At 35.9% G+C, this 15,090-nt stretch overlaps 1 protein-coding gene across 2 annotated transcripts in view; it reads right to left on the reverse strand.

Annotated features, from left to right (window-relative positions):
• Positions 1-1,315: 1,315 nt before the first annotated feature.
• LOC109029606 (solute carrier family 66 member 2) overlaps positions 1,316-15,090 on the reverse strand; it is a 130,437-nt gene continuing 116,662 nt past the window's right edge. For both annotated transcript variants that reach the window (XM_019040127.2, XM_019040128.2), the window contains one exon: positions 1,316-9,011. In XM_019040127.2, coding sequence (XP_018895672.1) covers positions 8,825-9,011 — 187 coding nt within the window. In that variant the 3' untranslated portion in view covers positions 1,316-8,824. The remainder of the gene's footprint in view (positions 9,012-15,090) is intronic.

Raw genomic sequence — 15,090 nt, forward strand, 5'->3', positions numbered from 1 at the left:
ATTGCTCTGCTGAAAGCAAGCATTCATAGTGAGGACAGCGAGAATATTCTTTTGAAATAGTGCCGACATCGCGAGCAGATAATAAAACTACACTAAAAAATACAGTTAAAAGAATACACGGCGGTCAATTTTTATAGGATATTTGAAAATCTACTGACCTGATATTTTTCTGTTTGAAATGGAGTTGGATTTTTGTCAACTTTAACAGTCGCTTTCATGCCTGAAATTCCGTTCACGGGAAAAGAGGAGTGTATACATTCTCGTTTTTCATTAATTGTTCAAAAATGAATTTTAAAAAAAAGAGAGAGAGAGAACTTGAGTAACAGCTCTATGAAGATGAGCTTTTCATCTTCCACCATGAAAGTTTCTGACAGATTCTCTGACATTATTGAGAGATAAATCATGTACAAGGCACATAAGAGCAGTTCTTATATATATATAAAGTCGCTTCATAACGCACTCTGGCGTTCTATGACACCCAAACGCCACATATGCCTGTCTTCCCAGAGGTTATCGGGCAACTGACACCGCATCTCTTCGTCAACGCCCTGCCGCCAACCCTTTACGGGACATCCCCGTCGCCTCTTCCCAGGTGGTACCCAATCCAACACAAGAGCAGTTCTTGATTTTTCAAAAAACACAAATTTAAACTTTTAAAGTTTCGAAATTACATGGATCCTCATGGCGGAAAGAAAGTTCAAACTGACTTTAGGATGCTTAAAAATTGGAATTTGGGAGCAATTTCATCACAGCAGATACATTAAGACTTGTTTTACTTAAATCATTAACATATCATTTTTTGAAAAACTATACGTATGCGCCTTGTCCTCCAAGCCCCTCAATTGCTTCGGTAATTATGCAAGGACACTTGATGAGCTGTCTTCCATAAATTATTCTGCAACTGATACAAGAAAAATGTGAGGACTGCTCTGTAAAATGTGAGTTAGTTTTAGGAACCAATACCAAAACGTTTTCTGGAAATAACACTATGACATGATTTATGATTCTGAGGTTGAACTGAAACTATGATTTTGACCTTAGAACTCAGGTCAGATAAGTTGGAAGTTGTTACAGTTTCCATCTACAAGCAACTGCATAGAAATCATCCTTCCTCGCGAATTACCTGAGGATTGAGAATTATCAAATTTATTGCATTTACATTGAGGATTCAAAGCGGTCTTTTGCGTGTAATAGTCAAACGTTACAACTGTCAACTTGTCGGACGCGAGTTCTGGCAAATCTTCTGTCCTTCTAAAAAGGTCTGTTCTACTAATTCATAACAGGGAAAGTATGATGCGTTCATCTAAGCAAAGGATGAGATTTTGCAACCCAACAAGTATTTATTTTAAAATTACAAATTCTTTAAAGAACAAACTTATTGGTAACACAAAAATAACAAAACTTAAATTTGATTCAAAATAAAATAGAGTTTGTAGATAGATACAGCATAATGTACACTGATAATGCACAGGATTATTTTCTGTTTTACAACTAATTGTACATTGTTAAAATGTTGCCGTAACGTACAACTTGCAAAAGTGTAGCCCTTCATTGAGAGGACTTACAGATAGAAATCAAAAGATGTTATGCCTCCAAATAATTGCTTCAGCCTAGATTTGATTTGCTTACGGAGAAAAGGTATAGTAACATTTTAATGAGTGCCAAAACCGAGGTGTATTTTTTCAGAACTACATCCCTAGAAGCAGAGTTTAATTTTTACTTTTTAAAGGAATTGTAAAAAAAAGATAAAAGGTTTTATAAATACCGATTTATATAACAACTGCATAAAGATTTAATGACGAAAATAGTAGATTTTTTTTAAAAGTACCCATTTTTAAATATCTCATTTTATGATGGAAAATATAGCTGTTAATATAAACAGTACATAAGTGATATTTAAATGTTCCTGGTTTCTGCCATAAAAGAACTTTCCCAAAAAATTTAGAAAAATGGATCTCCAATATAGAATAATGTAATAAATGAGAAAAAAGGAACAAAAGTATTTCTGAGTCCTATATTAGTTATACATGGCTTGGAAAAAGATAACTAAAAATTGGTACTTTTAACAAAATTATACAATTTTTTGTTACATAACCATTGTACTTCTGTTACTTAAAACACTTTTGATTTAATAGTCATGCATCATTGATCTGTTGAATGCATAATTTTTATTCATTTTTCACTTTTCTTTTCTCTGCTTTCACATCTCTGCTACTAGCTGCAAGTCATACATTCAAGCACTGATAAAAATTCTTAATATTTTTTTACGTCTGATATTTTTGTTTCTATAATCTATGACAAGATAACTATTTCAACAGAGAAATCACAAAATAAGTCGTAAATTTCAAAAATAACAGCAACGAACAACTCCACATATTAACGATTAAAAATTGGATATATTACAGGTTAAATATTGGAGCTTGAAAGCTCTATAAATGCTTTATGTAGTTTAATAACAGCAAAGTTCAAAAATAATTCTTTTACTATATTCAAGAAGCAAGTAAAATAAATTAATTCCTAACTGAGGCAAAACTCACTGAGAAAGGTTTTAAAGCAACAGTTTTTACCATCTTGTTTTAATGATTTGATGGATGAATTAAAAACAAATTAAAGAAAATATGGCAACATGGAATAAAAAGAGACATGTTGAGATAAAATGCTGTAAATCATGATAAAGCCACCACAATCCATTTAACTTGTCAGGAGATTACTGATTCATATAATTCTGCATAGATGTCATAGCAGGTGTAAGAAAATTTATCTAAATTTGTTAAATTGTTGCAATCTAAGATACAGAAAAGAATGTTCTAAGATATAAAATTAAGAGAGAGGGATTGAATCCTCTCTCATGAAGGTATTGAATTACACGTAAGATGAGGAGAATAGACGGTAATCATGCATAAAAATGATTTCAGAATATTTTTAAGTTGAATTGTCTTTTTTCCGTGGCGATTTCTGAACATCAACATTACATCAGTAGGGCTCTTTCTTGGAAACCTTTAGACTTCTCCTGTTTGATGAGAATGCGCTTTGCGTACTAAGAAATCGCATGTTGCTTAGGAATATTTATTCACATACTTGGGGAATACTTTGGAGGGAAAAAAACTGTCTTTCATTAGATTTGAGTATTTTTTAGAAAAAAATAAAGATTTAAAGATTGGTTGCATTACAAAGGCACAAGACACAGAAACCTACAATAGGAAACCTACATTAGTATTCCCAAGGACCGAGTGTTTGAATACCACCGTTAACCTTCCCCCAGAGATTTTAATCAAAAATTATTTCTTTAGACTAACGAGAGCATTTAAAATTTTTCTTAAAACATGATAAAGAAAGTCCAGCTACAAAATATTTCAAGAACTCCAATCATATTGCCAACAAGCTAACTGAAAGATGCATTTTTGTGCACTTTGGATGGATACAGATAATGGGCATAATTAATTTCACAATTGTTATGTCTGTGAAGATTGTAGCTTACAATAATGGCCTCTGCTCAATAGTTCTGGCTTAAAGTACGATACCTAGTTAAATAAGATTCTGACAGTAGTGTAGAACTACAAACGTTCTTTTTTTTTTCTTAAAAAAAAAAAAGAGATGGATGTTCAAAGAGAGCAAAGTGTATACCCTCAAATAAAAACTGATTAAGTACTTGGAATAAAAATTTTTCATTTCAATTACTTTTCAATAAAATCTTAAAAACACAGATGTTATCACTTGATGATTATGAGCAATTCACTGACGTCAATACTGAATAGGTTTATAAAAAAACAAAAACTTGAAAATGCATATTAGATTGCCTTTTGCCCTCTTCTAAAAAATGAGTTTTTCAGATTTAATCATCATTAGACACAAACTGCTAGGGCGCGGCAAAATTAAACATCAAGTGTCTTTTTTCTTGCAAATCCTCTTACTGATTATTTCAAATAGTGAGTTTGTATGCTTCTTATATCTTCATTTTCTTCCACAATGGGCCTGTTGCAAACTTTTGCTAGAGCAAAACTAAGAGTTGTTTCTTATAGATAATGCCTCAAAAATCACGATGAGCGCATCGGCAAACTCTGAAATGCACTCATAACTTCACAATCTGCGTAAGAAATTTGCGGTTTTTTGAGCTTCCCTCTTCAAAAACGATACTACGGCACAGGTGAACATTTTGTAAGAGGAGTCGTTCCATCGTCGGCAATAATCATCATAGCCGACGCCAATCCGCCAAAACACGTTTGATGGGACGAGATAACACCTGAACTGGATTAGACCAGATAACAATCGGTGTGTTAACGTTCATATTTTCCACGCCCGAATGGATTGACCTTGAACTCTCCTTGAATTACGCGCGGAACTGCGTGCAAGCGTCGGCCATGATGAATATCGCCGACGATGGAGCGACTCCTCTAACAAAATGTTCACCTACGCCGTAGTATCGTTTTTGAAGCGGGAAGCTTAAAAAAACGCAAATTTCTTACGCAGATTGTGAAGTTATGAGTGCATTTCAGACTTTGCCGATGCACTCATCGTGATTTTTGAGGCATTATCTACAAGAAACAACTCTTATTTTTGCTCTAGCAAAAGTTTGCAACAGGCCCATTAGCGAGATGCTGAACTGATTTCAAACTGATTTATTAGAGAACTCGGGGGAAATACAGGACATCCTTGGGACGTACATGGGGCATATTACAGGGTTGAGGTCTCAAGAGAAAAATCACAACTAGCCAAATATTATTATTACATCAAGCATTTTCCTACTAACGTAAAGGTAATAACTAATCAAGAAATAATTTTTAAAAACCTATTGTTGGGTTGAAAAAAAATAATACATAAATTAAAATTATAAAAGAGAAAATAGTTGATTTTGAGGAGTAAAACTTACATTGAGGTCAAAACAGACACTGCATAATTTCTCGAATAAATTTTTTCATACTCTGATAAAACTATATCGACAGTTAATGAGGGTTCCGGAAAAAGGGCCCATAAAATAAGGGCGAGTTCAATTCTCCAATATGTCTTGTCTGGATAAGCAGGAGGCGATAACCTTAGCAGCATTTGTCCAAACATCTCCACAACTGCACTACATTAAGTGCCCTTCTTCTGAAACCCTCCTTAATTTTATACTCGGTTATGGACCATTAGAGGTGAAGGACAAATCTTTGTATAATCAACAAAGTTCCGTAAAAGGAAAAGAAAATACATTTCCATCCATTTTAAAAGCAAGAGGTAAGCATAAAAATGGACAAGAATTTATAATGTACAACCGGAACGGATAATATCAGTTACCTAAAATAATTTTAAAATTGATATGTCTAAAATGTTACTTAGAATGCAATTTGCTTATTGCTCAAATTCAATTTAAGACCACATGCTGAACAAATTTTGATACCTACATGTGACTCAGCGGCACACAAATGGGGGTAAAGATAAAAACAAAAGATAAAAATTAAAACCATAAAAAGGCCATGAGACTCATGAACCTGACAAAACTTAGGATAGGAGCCTAACGGTACAGCTTACATTACATGCTTTCATGTACACATGGCAAGAAAAATTAAAAGGTATTTACACTTTCGAATTTACAATTTAAAAACTAAATTTCCTCACAAACAGTGTGAAAACTGCTGTCTATCACAAGAATATTCTCAGTGCTTAAAAGTAAGCGGCCACTGACAAAGAGCCATTTCCCCCTATAGCCATTTTGCTGCGTTTTATTGGGGCCAGCCAGTGACCAAGAGAGATATGGCAACAATTAATTACGACTCTTTCACTAAGCCTAAAAAATGCCATTATTTCTCAAGAAAACACCCGTAACTCCTGAATAAAATGTCTCTTCCGGATAAGATAAAATATTTTTAAAAAGGCAGGGATTAGGTTTTAACACATCTAATTTTGAATATTTTTGAAAAGGACAAAAAGTGCTCGTAAACTGGACCAAATACATTATTCCTAATCTTTAAAATGTGCTGATGCAAGCTGGCAGCTTTTCCAAAGACCGTTCACACATACCCTCTCTCAACATCTAGATACGTACCATCTTCAGTCACTTTTTTGGTTATTCTAATACCTCCTCTATTCATCAATATTTTTTCCCCAGATTAAACTTGGGACAAAATATGCTCCAATAAGTATGTTTTATTGATAAATCCAAACTCAGTCAAATCAAGAGGAGGAGGATCAGATGGTCGATTTTTATCCAAGGTAATGAGAGAGATTGTTGAAAAATAGCTTGAAATAGTACAGAATTCGAGATTTTCAGATTCGAGAGAAACAAAATTTGCAGAGTTCATTTTTTCAATGCAGTTTTGGTCAACAGAATAGCGAGACAGTAATTAAAAACCTAGGGTCTTGGCACGCTAAGATATTTCCTTCTCACACTGAAGCTGATCACAAAACAACTTAGATTAAAAGAGCAAAAAATTCATGCATCTTGCTTTGGGAAAATTTCATCAAAGTTTCTTTTTTATCATTTTTTTTAAAAAAAAATACCAGTACCAGTTCTGATTTTTGATGGCAGATTAAAATTAAGGTTAAAAAAAAAATAAAAACACAAATATTGAAAGATTGACAGAATTTTGAAGGTAAGATTTGTTTTTCACAAGTACAGTAAAACATCTCATCTGCCCTTTAAAATCCTTGATTTTGGAAATAATTAACTTAATTTAAACTTAAAGAAAAACTGAGACTGGAGACTGCACTTTTTGGCATAAATCAAGATTACAATAGTACTGATAAGATATACACAATTAAAACAGTAATATCACTTAGAATTTCGATTATGATTTGTTACGATTGATAATTAAAAATTAAAGCCTCTAGCTTCATTAAAATTTAAGAGTGGTAATGAGCCCTTGAATCAAACGTTCATCCGTCTATAGGTACATTTTTTATGAGTTTTTTCCTATTTTTTTAGATCATCACATAAACCTGTAAAGAAGGGCCAAAAGATCGTAACTGACTTCTCTGAGGTGGAGGCACTCTCTTTTTTTGATATGCAAGGCAGAGGTCCTTAAGAGGTCTAATATCAAGACAAAAATTTTCCAATCGATTTTTCTCCTATATATTGGTGAAAGAATCGTTAAAATCTTCTGGCTATACACTACAGATGCGAATTTGCAAAGGAGTTGAACTTTTTGTTCACAAAACACTAGTTTCAACAGAGTAACTTAAATTTTTATTTTCATCGAAAAACTCCGCATAGAGTATATTGGCAGAATCATCTTGCTTGAGTTAGGATTTTGGGTGGAAAATTAATGGAAATCCTTTTCGAACTTTGGCTGTGAATTCTTTGTGATTTGTATACGAGGAAAAATTGAAAATGAAATAGAGCTGTAATAAACTTTGAATGAGGTACCGAGGGCAGTAATATTATCTTTACTTTTACATTGACGGACAAGATATTAGTAAGTCATTCAAAATATGAAAAGAGAGCTAAAGAGAGGTTAAAAGTTTGAAATTTACCTATCTTATTGATAGATAAATTAGCGGTGAGAGAGATGAACATGTTGATTGGAAGACCCTAATGAACATAGAAAACCGTTCATCAAAGGTTTGGGTCATTTGGAATTTTTAAAAATAAAATTAAAGTGAGAGAAAGAAGCAAAATATGTAACTTTCTATCAAGAAAACCTAGCCAGCAAGGCAAAGTTTTCCGGTAAAAAAAAGATTAGGTACTGCTCTCAGATTCAAACATTTTCTCATAGTCTGAGAGTAAAGTACAATCTCTTGATAGATATGTTGTAGTCGATGTTAAGAACATAACAGAATGTACACAGATTTTCTTTAAACAAGTGGCAGCTCTTGGATTTTAATGAGCTGAAAATTTGTGACTTGGCGGACGTTTATAGCGGAAATGTGAAATTTGAAAAATGCATGTCTGGACAGGTTGGTTGACATTTTAAATTAATGAATTAATTAGATGATGAGGTAAACAATTGGCACTCAGGACGAAAATTTTAGACTACATTTCCCCTTCAATTAAGTGATGACCCGGTAAGGTTAAATAGACATGGAAGAATAAACAAAATCAGGGGGTGTGCTGGTGGAAATGGCTTCCTAAGTTCTTACTTATAGGGAAAAAAAGAATAACATTCTAGAAGATGGTGAGTCAACGTACATCAAAATGTTTGAAAACACTGCTAAAGGATTGCACAGCACAATATTTTAATTATGGGGATAAATGAGTGGATGTCAGTAAATTACAGGATTTGATGATGTTATAACTTTAAACATCTATCAGTCCTAAGGTTACTTCATGATGTCCACTTTTGTGAATATTTTCCAAACTTAACTTTTAATTCATGGGAAGAAAAGAGTGAATGGAAAATATGGGTCAAAATTCAATGGTGGTCAATTTTGAAGTTCAAACTGAAGAGTTGAACTGAATTTAACAAATTTTTTTCTATGACAAGAGTGGCCTCATGAATTTCTTCAAATGCAAAAAAACTGAAGAAATAAGTACGCATATTACTTACAATTCTGTTTTACAAGATGAAAGTTGGAGGAAATTCATAAATGGGTTCACTTTTTCAATAGGGTAGTCCAAGTCCATGTGTATCGGGAAAAACTTTATTCCGAACAGAAACGACTGGGACTATGAGATACTTCCACTTCTATTTGTAACTACCGATAACACAGGATTTTAGTTAGCTGCATTCATCACAGAGAATGAATACCTACACTATTGTAGTAGTTTCTTTCCAGAAGAATCAAAACTATGAGGTGCGAAGACGAAACTGAAAATACATAATTGACTCAAGGAGAATGTCTAGACCCCACTACTTAAGGCTACAATAATTTTACGGAGCTCGCATTTTTGTAGGACAGACCTAGCCCGTGATCAGTCGGCCCTACCGTAGCGAAAGCTAGGAATACTGTTCCTATACCAATAGACTTGGCCTAGAATCGTCAGGTCGATTATCACTTGAAGGGCGCCGCAGAGCCAGAATTGAAGGGGTGCTTCCCGGACAATGAAATAGACCGTTTTGAACGCGTCTCCGGCAGTCCACATGAGCACCATGTACACACTGCAAAAATAGAAATACAAATTAATCAAAAATGTTAATTTTGGAGATGGGCTCCTCAGATATAATATTACTCTATTTTTATGTTGCCGAGTTGGAGAAAAACGCTGTGTGGGCATTCAAGAGGTGCCAAATTTTTCCTACTAAAATCATTAATATTGAAGATAGTTATGAGTAATTTTTCTGCAAATTTTCAGGTGCGCTATAGTATCAATGAATACAATTTCCTGAAAAATTGAGAGAAAAATATAAATCAATTTTCCTGATTGTTTTTCATTCTATCAGAGGCAATTTGGCAGGGCCCGGATGTTCTTGCAGCGTTTTCCCTTAGCGCAGCAGTTTGAGGAGCGATTAAATCGAAACAATAACTTTTTATTACTTGAAGAGCGAGAGGCAAATATTCGGCCTTTAAAACTCCTTCTAAAGCGTTGATATGCAATAAGCACGACTCCACAAGCTGAAATAACCGGGCACGCGGCATGCACTCCGATTCTCTACTTCTAAGAATTCGTCTTTTCCCATACGAAGGAACCAAACTCCATTCCAAGGCAGTAAAATTGACTCAAGTAATTTTTTTTTTTTTTTTTTAAAAAAAAAAAAACATTTTTTTTGGGTGTGAGTGTCGCAGTAGGTTGTTTTAAATTTTCCAAGGAAACACCCAGATCCGTAGAGACATTTTGCCTAACAACCAAACTGCACAAAAAATTTTGAGGAAAGAGCTTAGTAGAACACTGGTGTGTGTTTAACGATGTGTGTAATACAAAGATAAAAATAAACAGGTGGTAAGGAATAAAACAAAAGAATATGAACTATACAAAACGATAATCCGGATATCGGAACTTGGCTGTTTTCAAAACGCCTTCAAATGCGGCGTGATACCTCACGCATTCCAGAGAGTTCAAATAGTTGTATCATTGCGCCTTAGAAATGCGACGGAAGATTACAATTAAATTAGCCTTCATGCACGCTGGCCTTTTCGATTTCCCTAAACATTTTAGCAGTCGTGAATGCATAGCTAAAATGCGCTACAGCTAGAATTGTATTTACCAAATGAGAAGGTTTTATAAAAGGATTGAAATTAAACAAATGGTAGGAAATAAAACATATTAACACTGGTTAAGATGGGTTCTGTCCTTCGAACCAAACCAATTTTTTTCGATTTCTAGGTGTTGAAGAAGCCCAAAAAATGGCCGTATTAACTTCAGGAAAATTGGCTGGTCCTCAGGGCGCCGCCATTTTGAATTTTTCAAAATTGAGAAAACCCACGATTAGATTTTTGCAAATATCTCCTCAACGGTTCATCTCATGAAAAAAAAACAACAAAAAAAGAAAAAGAAAAAAAAAACCAGCGGAAAGAGCATAAAATTTCCTACCGAAATCATCCTCGTTTGTTTTTTCTAACTTAATTTGCACACTGTGTGCAAACTTATACTGATTTAGGCGTATAATTATAGGAGCAATTAGTGAAATTTTCATTCAGGAAAGCCAAACAGTTGCCAAGTTAAAATACTATTGGCGAGTAGAAAAGTCGCAACGTCGAAATTTAGTTAATATTCTTTTGACCGTAAAGCGATGGATTCTTTCGCTCCGATTTATTTTTCCTTTTCAAAAGTTGGTCGAAAGGGAATAGGTGTATGCTTTCGTGCTAGGGGAAAACGCTGTATGAACCTTCAGGCGCTGCCAAATTTCCTTTGGTAAAACACGAATTTCCTTATAAACTTGTGGATATTTTCCTCCCAATTTTTCAGATAATTTGCTTCACAATGTCACCAGAAGTTCCAAGGACCACCAAAGGAAAAATATTAATAGCGTTGCTCATTTCAAAAATGAAAATTTTATCGGAGGAAATTTGGCAACTCTTGAATGTTCATACGGCGTTCTTCCTCAGCACGGCAGCGGTAGGTGTAGGTACGCTGCCGTGCTAAGGAAGAACGCTGTATGAACAATGAACGTTCGAGAGTTGCCAAATTTCCTTCGATAAAATGTTTATTTTCGAAGAAAATTATAAATATTCTTCCTTGAAATTTTCAGACGGTTTAGTTCTAATTACAAACAAAATTATCTGAGAAATTGGTAGACAAATATTCAAAAAATTTCCTGGAAAAATTAGTGATTTGCCAGGGGAAATTTGGCAACGCCTGAAGGCTCATACGGCGTTCTTCCTTAGCACGGCAGCACGGTGCTAAGCACTGTAAAAGGCGGAAAGGATGTCATCAAGGGCTGCCCGGGCTTTTTCTATCGATATCTTTGATTCGATTAATGAAATGAACTCAGAAAGAGCCACGCCCTAGTATTGGTTTCCAATATTGTTCACGTCATCGTCCGTGAACCCGAACGTCAGAGTTTCTTTATTTCTGAAGGGTTGTTTTCCACTTGGAATCGGGCCCGCCTATCATTAAAAAGTGTTGGTTACATTTCGGCCTTGATTAATCGATCTTCTTAAAAAGTAGTTCTTCGTTAATGGTAAAAATTAGACGAACACAGGGTCTCTATTTTTTTTCTTTTTTTTTTTTTTTTTTTTTGAGGTATGAATTTTGAAAGTACCACGGAAAAAAAGAGCGCGGGGTTGTTGGATGATATGGCTACTTCCAATTGGATTGCATTTTGCAATAATGGACCACTATTTTTGACTCACATTAGATAAAATGTTCGGGCGCTGTTTGTTCCCCACGCTTTTAAACAGGAACCAAAATTAATTGTTCCTTGTTGTAAAAATGTCCTTCAATTAACCTACTACCATTAAAGTACTTTACATTTTACGACAAGGAACTACTATTTTTGGCTCATATCAGATAGAATGTACGTGCACTGTTAGGTTCCCTACGCTTTCATAGATAAGCCAGAAATAAGTGTTCTTCATTGCAAAAATGTAGTTCAATTAACCTACTACCTATCTCCCATTTGCAACAAAATACAATCAGGCGCTACAAGACCTATGTCGATACACCCAATGAAAGGAGAGGCGCTCGTAGCGACAGGGCTATTTAAGAAGCTGAAAGAGAAAATGATCGATCCCCTTTCAAAGGCTGCTCCGAATCCTTTCGCCACTGGTATTATCCAAGCATTAATTGGTGCCTCAGTAACAAGATCCTCTTGGCATGAAGCAGTGATTAAACTGACTGACGAACGAGTAAGACGCGGATTGATACTGATCCGCGGGCAAAATCTAGCCTGATACTCCTTGGAAAGACTTAAATCCGAACTCAGGATGAACTAGTTCCGATGAGAGTTTCGCTCGATCGCAGGAAAACTGTTCTACAGCTCTGCCGTGCTAAGGAAGAACGTCGCATAAACAATCAAGAGTTGATAAATTTCCTTCGATAAAATGTTTATTTTTCAAGAAAGCTATGGATATTTTTCCGTGACATTTTCAGGAAATATAGTTGAAATTGCGAACGAAATTATCTGGAAAATTACAGGAAAAACGTTCACAAATTCTCCCGAAAATTTGTGCTTTATTAAAGGAAATTTGGCAGCGCCTGAAGGCTCATACGGCGTTTTTCCTCGACACGGCAGAGCTAAGGCTCATACTCTCAAAGATGATATATCTCCGCTCTGATAACGCCTCCACAGAGAGAAAATTCGACACACAAGTTTGGTTATTACGGGAAGTAAAACACAAAATGACCTTAGCCTTCGGCTGACAATTTCAAGAGAAAATGCCAGCTGGTTTTTTTTTGAAGAAATACAATAAAAAACGAATGGTAGGTACCAACGTCGCATTCAAAGGTATGCATTTTCCCAGTCTCTCCATTGTTTTCTGCGCTAAGTTCATTGTAAACCGCACCAAAATCTACACAAAATTTGTGTTGGTTAGTGTTTCGTACTTTGTGTTCGACCCCCTGTTCGACTTTAAAAGTCCGTAAAATTTGAAAACAAAATTGCTCCACGCGGTAGAAGAACAGATTCCCCGATTTTTCCTGAAATTTTTCTTTCCCCGATGAATCCCAGTTTTCCCGGCTATTCTCGGTCTTGGACACCATGTCTATACTGAGCAAGAATTGGTGGTTTCTTATTGCAAAATGAAGTAGATTTAACCGCCACTCAATTTTCGAGTTAAGCGATCCGATGGAGTTGGAAGGCAGCCTGGAGCTTCGGGAGCATATCGATTGGAGACGAGTTTAAGTAGTCGAGCGGGGGATAGTAAAAGTACAGAGCAAAACAGACGAGATGTCGAGAGGCTTGGCACGAGAGTTGAACTGTCATCAGTCACGGCCGTAGAGAGCGCTGTGTTTAAGAGCGGGGCCCGTAATGAGACCAAGTGTGAGATGCGAGACTTCCCAGATTTAACACATAGCAGATTGGATCCCACTTTCCCGCTCACAGGTGTTACTCCAAGACCCTGTTTTTCTTTAGGAATAACTTCATTGAGGCACTTGAGGATCCCTTTCTGTCTCAGAAATCATAGGCTAACTATATTACACCTATCTGGATCTGCCACGGAGAAAAAAACCTCGTGCGTGGGACCCGCAGTTTAGGTCATATGGATCTCTGAAGTTTTCAGATTGAGCATCTGAACACTTTAGGTCTAGCTGTCGAGGTTCGGATCACACATCTGAAACTTCAGCTCTCACATCTGAGGTACTTCAGATGTAAGAACCGAAGTTTTTCGGATGTGAGAACCGAAGTTTTTCGGATGTGAGAACCGAAGTTGTTCGGATGTGAAAACCGAAGTACTTCAGATGTAAGAACTGAAGTTTCAGATGTGTGATCCAAACCTCAGCAGCTGGACCTTAAGTGTTCCGATGCTCAATCTGAAAACTTCAGAGATCCATATGACCTAAACTTCGGGTCCCACGCACGAGTTTTTTTCTCCTTGATGGGACTCAGAAATGGTCGCAGGTAAGTAATTAGATCAGGCACATTTTACAAAGTGCCTCGCACTGAAAAAAATAGTTCTGTTCACAGGGCTCCTGTACTTTCTTTATAATAGTTACAGAAGTTTCTGTTATGAGGACCGAATACTCTGTGCCCACGACCGAAGTTATGTTCTCACAACAGAAAAATACTGTGAGTATAACAATAAAACTGCAAGAGCCCTGTGAACAGAGGGTTCTGTCTTCAGCGCCGACTTTTTTTTTCCGTGCAGCCACTAGCTAAATTTGGACCGCGCTAAACAGAAAGGAACCAAGCCAAATCAGCTATTGCCGAAATTAATTGAGCAATTTAATTTTTTACATGAAAACGGTTGGGCGGATTTTCGTGAAAATTTCAGTGAATTGTCTGCATAGTGCGAAGGAAATTCCTCAACATTTTCGAAGGAATCCGCACAAACGGTCTCTTGAGAAAAATTATATTGCCCAGTGTTTGGCAACAGTTGGTGTGGCTTGATTCCTTTCTGTTAAACGCGGTCCATTTGGAAAATTAACAAGTTTATTGCGCTTTTGACGAATGGCTCTCCAATTACGAACGTTTTAAAAGTTCATAAGAATTCATCAAATCTTCGAATTCTTTCCTACCAAATTTTACGCTCAAAATGCTCCTTGTAAGTTTTAACTGTAAACATTTGAAATTTTTCATTTCAAGGCAAGTCACAAAATAAAGGGACGGTGAAGGGCCAGAAATTATTGGAGATACCATTGAATGATGCATATTTTTACCGTAAATTATTCCTTACAAAAGCAAAAATTTATTTCACTCTGTTGATACTAGCCAACCGCCGTTTCAAGCTAATTTGCTCGAAACGGCCTTGGCGTAATATCAACAATCGAGTATAACAAAATCGGCGAGAAAAAGTGCTACAGATCAACCTGAACAATTTATTTGGTCCTAAATCCTAAGTCCTAAATCATTCAAAACACGAAACTCTTTTTCTTCCTGAGAGCAAACTGTCTGCTGGAACATTTGCGTGTACGTGCAGTGGAATCAGCGTCTTGAGTTAGGTTTAGATCGTATTGGCAACTAAACTAACTCCGTTACAAAGCGTTTGGTATCACGGAGAAACGAAGGCGCTCCAAGCTGGCATGGTGCGTTTCTTTTAAGTCCCTGTTATAAATGAAACCCTCATTATTCTGATGTGAATCAATGCAATTCACGGAGATAATTGCAAATTACCGGCAATATATAATTGCTTGCGGCAAGT

Source organism: Bemisia tabaci, chromosome 7, assembly GCF_918797505.1.
Source record: "Bemisia tabaci chromosome 7, PGI_BMITA_v3".
Taxonomy (NCBI): domain Eukaryota; kingdom Metazoa; phylum Arthropoda; class Insecta; order Hemiptera; family Aleyrodidae; genus Bemisia; species Bemisia tabaci.